This window comes from Anastrepha obliqua, chromosome 3 (assembly GCF_027943255.1).
Source record: "Anastrepha obliqua isolate idAnaObli1 chromosome 3, idAnaObli1_1.0, whole genome shotgun sequence".
Taxonomy (NCBI): Eukaryota; Metazoa; Arthropoda; class Insecta; order Diptera; family Tephritidae; genus Anastrepha; species Anastrepha obliqua.
Window position 1 is genome coordinate 17,886,176 of NC_072894.1, and position 7,981 is coordinate 17,894,156.

Consider the following 7,981-nt stretch of genomic DNA (forward strand, 5'->3'; position numbering starts at 1 on the left):
AACATACAACACACAAAAGCAAATGTGACACTTGACAGTTAGGACACACAATACTCGTACCACCCTCAACCATAGAGCTGAATATTAAAATCGAATACAAGCCAGCCCAAGCAAATGCTAACGCTCGCTGAAAGCTCAATTGCTACCGGAAGCGCCATTGCAAATGACACTATGACAGGACACTATGATAGCTACACCGGAAATTTAGCGGAAAACTCAAAAGGAAGGGGATGTGTCTGCCGCCATAGGCGCAGATGGTTTTTCAATGTGAGCGAAGTATTTATTAGAAAATAAAGCACTGACTAAGGTATTGCTGTAGTATCGAATAGGTGAATGTTGGCATATTAATTTTATGATTTTCAAGTACTATTTTTTTATTTGGAATTTACAAGTGATGATGTTTTTAATTAATTACAATAATACTGAGTTGGGGAATTCGTTCATAGCGCTTTTATATTTAGCTTTATTTTACAATGATTTGTTTGTTATTTCTGCTCTACAAAACTATATTAATTGTATTTTTGAGTTATCTATTTTTTTATGGGTTATCTTATTTTTTGTGAGTTATCTAATTTTTTGTGGCCACTGTAGTCGAATGGGTTGGTGCGTGACTACATTCATTCGGAATTCAGAGAGAACGTATGTAGATTCAAATCTCGGTGAAACACCAAAAATAAAGGAACAGTTCTTCTTTTCCAGAATATTTCTGTCATAAAAAAGCTCCTCTGCTGTCCAGAGAAGGCGTAAAACTATACGTTCTCCCTTCCTGGATAAACATCAAGACTTCATCTTATTCTCGATTGATTCGATAACCGCTTAAGCGATTTTAGGCGAGCTTAACAATGCGTGGTTTCTTTCTCGTGCAGCTGGTCACAACAAGAGAAGCCAAGTGAATTCGCTTTGAGCAGTGAAGTTCTTTCAGAGTTACCACTTTAGTACTGGTATAATTTTTTTATAAAAATTAATTTTTCTGTCAATATTAAAAGTGTGAAAAATTGTATGTTTGTGGACTTGTAAGTTTAGATATTGAGACTCAAACACGCGAAAATCAAAGCGGCTAAAAGGATTTGCTTGGAATTTTGCACACAGACAATTTGTGGTCTGGATTGAAAAATGAGTTACGTTTTTTGCGAAAGTTGACCCCTGCTAGAAAAGTTCAATTACATATTACAATACAGATGTCAAACGACAAAAAGAGGTCTTAAATTTGAAAATAATTTTTAAGAGGGTTGCCACCTGTTTGGAAAATTAAGCTGAATTCAAAATTTAAACATGAAATAAATATAAAAATATAGGTGGTCAGGTGTTCAACGGCACTTTGAAAATATTTTTTTAAAAAGGGTTGCCACCTGTTTGAAAAAAACCTTAATTAAAACTAAAAACACGAAAGAAATATAAAAATATGGGTTTTCAGGGGTTGAGTGGTACTTTGAAAATATTTTTTAAGAGGGTTTGCCACCTGTTTGAAAAATTAAGCTGAATTAAAAATTAAAACAAGAAATAAATATAAAAATATAGGTGTTCAGGTGTTCAACGGCACTTTGAAAATATTTTTTTAAAAAGGGTTGCCACCTGTTTGAAAAAAAGCTCAATTAAAATTAAAAACATGAAAGAAATATAAAAATATGGGTGTTCAGTGAAAGGGGTTTGAAATTCTAAGGTTATTGTTAAATAAAAATAAATAATACATTTGGTTTAAAATCTAAATTTAATAAATGAAATAATTAATAATGAATCAAATAAGTAAAATTAAAATAATTGCGTATGGATGCAAAATGAAACAAAAATCTAAGAAAGCTTATTTAAAACAAATATGTTTGCCAACAGGGATGTCACCTGTTTTAAAGGATTGTTCAGTCAAGTTAATATAATTAATAAATAAATAAATTCAAGTAAATAAATAAATATAATAAAATATGCGTGCCAAACGAAAGAGGTATGAAAAATATTTATTTTCTATGTATTATTGCATAGAGTTGCCACCTGTTGAAAAACTAAATTCGACAAATCGAGTATATTACGGGGTTTTATACGTCCAGCATTTTCAAAAAATCGATTTTTTCGATATTTCGAAAGTATAGTATCGTGAGAATACACTGTGAGATTTTCATGCGGAAATTCCCAATATTATAGCTTCTACGCGCTCCTGTACCTCAAACTTTGAACTCGTTTTTCTCGAAACTACAGGTTGGGCAAAATAAGACCTACTTGTGTTAAGCACAAATAACTTTTTGTAGGTTATAATTGAATTGTTGGAAATTTATTATTCAACCCTACAGTATAACACAACACGTTAAAATTCCTTCCTCCTTCCGTACTATCCTTGTCAACGATCAATTGTTTTAACGCAGCGTAAATATCGGATGAAGCGCATTTCCATTTAAATGGTTATGTCAACAAACAAAACTGTAGATTGTGGGGCTGTGAAAATCCAAGGGCAGCACACCAACATCAGTTGCACCCATCTAAATGTACTGTTTGGTGCGGTGTTATGGCCACTAGAGTTATAGAGTTATCGGTCCATATTTCTTCGAAAATGAGGATGAAACGTCGGAACCGATTTCAGGAGCTTCTTACAGAGCATTGATTGAAAACTTTTTGCGGCCAATGGCGGACCAGTATCTTAATTTGTGGTTTCAACAAGGTGCAGCAACTGCGCATACTGCTAGGAAGTAGTCTTTAGTCATAAGTAGATCTTATTTGGCCCACCCTGTACTTTTACCGGCACGGTCTGCATAATAAGATGTAAGATTTTAATATTTTTTGATGCGATTTTTTTTTAATATTCGAAAAAATTTTCTCTATAAATCTGATTTTTGATATTTTTATTAAACATTTTTAACACATAATTAAAATGTGACATTTAAGACGCATACGTTTTTTTTAATTGCAAAATTGCGAAATTCAAAAATCCGGCTCTATGTGTGTTCGTTCAATAATGTGTGTGACTAATTAATTAAAACATTTTTTTTTGCCAAAAATCGTTTTTATTAATCAACATAGTCCCCTTTTAGGGAGATACAATCATTCCAACGCTTTTCCAATCTTTCGATACCGCCTTTGTAAAACGATTTTTCTTTGCCTTCAAAATACCTAGGCCTCAGTTTCGGCGATTACTTCATCATTTGAGCCAAATTTCTTACCACGGAGCATCTTTTTGAGGTCTGCGAAGAGCCAGTAGTCGCTGGGGGCCAAATCTGGAGAATAGGGTGGATGGAGAAGCAATGCGAAGCCCAATTCGTTCAATTTTGCCATCGTTTTCATTGTTTTGTGACACGGTGCATTGTCTTGGTGGAACAACACTTTTTTCTTCGCCATATGAGACCGTTTCTTTGCGATTTCGGCTTTCAAACGCTCCAATAACGCTATATAATAGTCGCTGTTGATGGTCTGCCCCTTCTGGAGATAGTCGATGAATATTATTCCATGCGCATCCCAAAATACAGACGCCATAATCTTGCCAGCCGACTGCTGCGTCTTTGGTCGCTTTGGGCGGCTTTCACCGGCTGCATGCCACTCACCAGACTGCCGATTTGACTCTGGAGTGAAATGGTGGATCCGTGTTTCATCCATTGTGATGTACCGACGCAAAAACTCCGACTTATTGCGCGTAAACATGTCCAAACAGCTCTTTGAATCATCGATTCGTTGTTGTTTTTGCTCCGGTGTGAGCAAATGCGGCACCCATTTGGAAAACACCTTTTTCATACCCAAATGTTCGTGTATTATGGTGTGTACAATGCCTGCTGATATCTTTAGAATGTCAGCAATCTCCCTCACTTTCACTTTACAGTCGAACATAATGATTTTCAGTGTTTTTTCAACGTTTTTCGGAATAACAGCGTCATTTGGCCTTCCAGTAGATGGAATGTCATCGGTGTCTGTACGACCACATTTGAATTCGGCATACCAATAACAAATGCTTCTTTTTGATGGAGCAGAGTCCGAATAATGTTTTTCAAGCCATTCCTGGCATTGAACAGTATTTTTTTTTCATTAAAAAACAATGATAAATCAGCACACGGAATTGCTTTGAATTCATTTTTTTTAAAAACTCAAAAGTAGCGTCACTTAAAGCACTGTAACTTGTAAACAATTGGTCGGATTAACATATGATTTTGACAGTAAGCCTAAAAAGGTTGCCAACTTTCGAAAAAAATATTGATTTAGTACTAGTGCCGCCATCTATGTGTCAGTCACACACATTATTGAGAACCTGGTATAACTTTATTTGACAAGAATTTTTTTTTATTTCCTGCAGATCTATCAACATTTCAAGGAGAAATGATTCCGACCGTGGAGCAATTTTTTTTTCATTGTACATTGAGCCACGTGATTTCTGATATACTAATTTTTGTTAAGAAAAATAAAAATAAATTTTTTTATAAAGTTTAAGTACTAACAAACAATGTATAACTTTTTTTATATTTATTTTTATTGTTATCTTTTCTAAAAACAGTTTTTTAAGCGCATTTTTGACGCTGTTGGACGTATGTAACACCTTAATAAATACAATTTGGAGGTTTCGAAAATTTCTCAAAACTTTCCAAGTATTACGCATAAAAGAAGATATTTTTTTAATAAAGGGTCTTCCAAAAGACGCGTCTAGATATTGTTTTAGAATAAAACACGTAAAAATTTAATTTTTTGCACGTTTCACTTTTTTTAATCAAAACACTGTTCCTAACAATTCCATATGAAAAAATTACATCATTTAAATATCCACAGGTAAAATCTGTTAAACAGTCGATTTATGAACGCCAAATATTATATTTATTTGAGAACATCGAGGTTTCGATGTTGAAGGCTATTCAGCAATACTTTGTTCTACAGCAGTAATATTTTGAGCAGAGGGCGTCCAGCTTTTGGTCTGCCAGTCCTTTTTCGATCCTCTCCACAACCAGTTCCTTGAAATTTTTCACTAACCTTTGAATTGTCTACACATTCGGATGAAAAAAAATTCACAAAAAAAAATCACGAATTTTGCGGTACGCTGTTCATAAATGTCATCTATTTTCATAATAAGTTTCAATGAATTTAACGCTCTGTTCTATCGCGTAAAATTTGTAATCAGTCCACTTAACGAATGCCAAAGATGACATACCCTAGGAAAAGGTACTGTCTATGTATTATTCCCTACTGCTAACTAAGCAACGCTTTTCAATGACCTTTTCTATTTAGTGCAGTTATTAAGCATTATGACAGATTTTTTTTTGCAGAAATGGGCGATGCCACCGCTCACTTTTGGGTAAATGCGAGTGTCTCGATAAAATTAAGTCTTCCGCACTCACACAGATAAAAAGAAGCACAAAGCAAGCGGTAGTTAGTGTAGCAGCGATTTCGCTCGCTGTCTCTTACTATGTACTTCTTAGTCTTTTCAAGATACCGTTATAATCAAGATGAGTGAGACTAATAATGTGAGTGAGGAAAGCAGTGATGATTCTTCAATCTATCTACAGAAATTCTCGGTAAAGAAGACGTTTATCGTTTCCCTCGAATTCATCGGCTTGCAATAGTACATACAAACCCAACAAACACATTGATTAGGAGAAAAAGAAGCGGTAAGTGGGCACATGTCTTTGCCCAATGACTCAGATTTTGCCATTGTTGAGTCATGTGCGAAAAAAAAAATTAAAACACTTTTTCACCAGATGATTGGTACCATATAATCAAAACATGTAAAAAGAAGGCGCCGTTTCATCTAATCCAAATGACTCACCAAGATTTTTTGTCAACAAAACCTTTAGAACAGTCTATCATAAACAGAAAAGTAAACGTCACAAGGCTTCCAGTAAATTGGGTTAAAATACGCTGGATAAGGTTAGAATGGTCCAAACCCTATCTCATACAATTCAAATGTGACTATAATGAAGATACAGAATTTCAAGCCATTAATATAAGTAAATCTTTAGTGGGTAGACCGCAAAGTTTGAGAAATATAGATCAGCCTTTATTATATCCGAAAGGTAGAACTGTGATAAAGGAAAAATTCAAAAAAGGCTAAAATTCATTCCTCCTGTTGAACACGATTACTAAAGAACAGGATTATAAGAACTTGTCAACAAATAGAAATGATGTATCCTCGCATACAGCTGATGAAGAAGACATTATTTATAATCGTTTCCACGGCAGTCGTTCTTCGTTACCGAAACGACCCGGATTTATATCCGGCCAAGGATTGCCACTCCAGCAGCATTCCCCGTATGTAAGTATGAGGAATGTTTATGCTGCTACAACAACAATAACAACATTATTTATAATATTGCTGAATCATCCAACATTCATTTTTATGGAAAAGCTGTGATGTATAATACCTAACTTTTTCTGTAATAAAAATGTAAAATTCAAAAGACTAAATTTAACTTTATTACTTTTTTCAGTTGCCAAATCGATTAACTCCATCAGTCACATAAAAACTGTAACATTACTGACAATTGTTTGTCGGCTATTCTTTCTTATTAATTTTATATACCGTTAGATGAAAGCTATATCTGCAATTATGCATTCCACATTATATATTTGAATTCATATTACCAGAGGAATTTTTAAAAACAATATACATTACATCATCGCTTTTCTCAAATTTTCGTTTTATGGAGGTAATCGATGTGTGCACTGAGCGGCTCAAATATTACTCAGACTGTGCACGTCAGCTTTTTATTTGTCAATTTTAAGTTAGGTCAGTTAGGTAAGCCAGGTTGCTTGTCTAAGTCAAAACACTCGGTGACCCTAAGGCACATTGTGATACCTGCATTTGATTTCCATCTCTTAAGTAAGTTGCATAAACCACTTGGCTCTTTTAACCCTCGAGAACACGCGCCTCGTAAGATAGCACGGATTCTCGCGCATGAGCATTTTGCTCACTTCATGTAAGAATGTAACTTTTTAATGGATTACGATTTTTAATTTTCAATTTCATTTTTAAGATAGTTATAATACCAAGTCATTTTTTTGCAATTATGTGTTTATTTAAGAAATTCACACTGTAAAATTATATAAATTCATTCAATCAAGACATAACCAAAAATTTTACATTCATACTTTAATATATTAAGAAAAAAAACTCCTTGTAACAAAATAAATAAATAAAAGACAAAAATCAGTCTTCGGTAAGATTGACATTTACGTTGCTTTCGAAGCAAGATGGGCACATATACATAACGTGTTCCGTGCAAAGTAATTTTCCGCATAAAGTGCAGCCTTTTTTCGAACGTCTGTTTTTACTCCTGGGGCAAAGCTCGCAAAAGTCAGGTTGTAGGTGTTGACTTTCAGTTTCTTTTGCTGGTACAATGCGATCCATAGTATTTCTTAAATCACGAGGTAAAGTTTTTATGGCCTGCCGATGAAACTGAATATGTGCCTTTCGTTTGATCAACAGTGTCTACACCCCCTTTCGTCTGGTTGTAAAAGGTTATTACTTCGGGTTTGTTCTCAGATGTTTCATCATTAGCTTGGCCATCGGCATGAAGTGATGATAGCATAAGTACAACTTTTTTCGTTTTTTTTCACTGGAACGTAAGAGACAAGAACCTTGTTTTCGGCAAATGCAGTCATTGTATGTGGTTGCGACCTTCCTTTTGCTGAAATACATTGAGGTGGAATTTCCTTTTTATTTTTTCATATTGTACCCACAATGGTCGTTTCTATATTGTTTGTATAGTTCATCTCCTAAAGGTATTGAAGTAAAATAATTATCCATGGTAATATTTCTGCCACTATTCAAAATTGGGGCAGCAACCCTTTTCACAACCCGAGGTTTTCAACAAAAAAGATAAATCAAGAAATACTTACATTGTTTCTCGCGCAATGACAAAATGCCGCTCTCAAAAATCAACCGTCTGTCTACACGTCCGATCGTGCACTAATCGAAAGAAATGCTCCTCAAAGTACGAAGCACAACTACTAGCGAAGGTACTCACAATTAGTGCCAGAAATGCATAGAACATAAAAATTTCGCGAAATGAAAAATTGCTTGAGCAAA

At 34.5% G+C, this 7,981-nt stretch overlaps 1 protein-coding gene across 1 annotated transcript; it reads right to left on the reverse strand.

Annotated features, from left to right (window-relative positions):
* Positions 1 to 3,093: 3,093 nt before the first annotated feature.
* LOC129240685 (histone-lysine N-methyltransferase SETMAR-like) lies at positions 3,094 to 3,801 on the reverse strand. Its single transcript, XM_054876621.1, has one exon. It carries the CDS (start codon positions 3,799 to 3,801, stop codon positions 3,094 to 3,096), a length of 708 nt encoding a protein of 235 aa, XP_054732596.1.
* Positions 3,802 to 7,981: the final 4,180 nt, after the last annotated feature.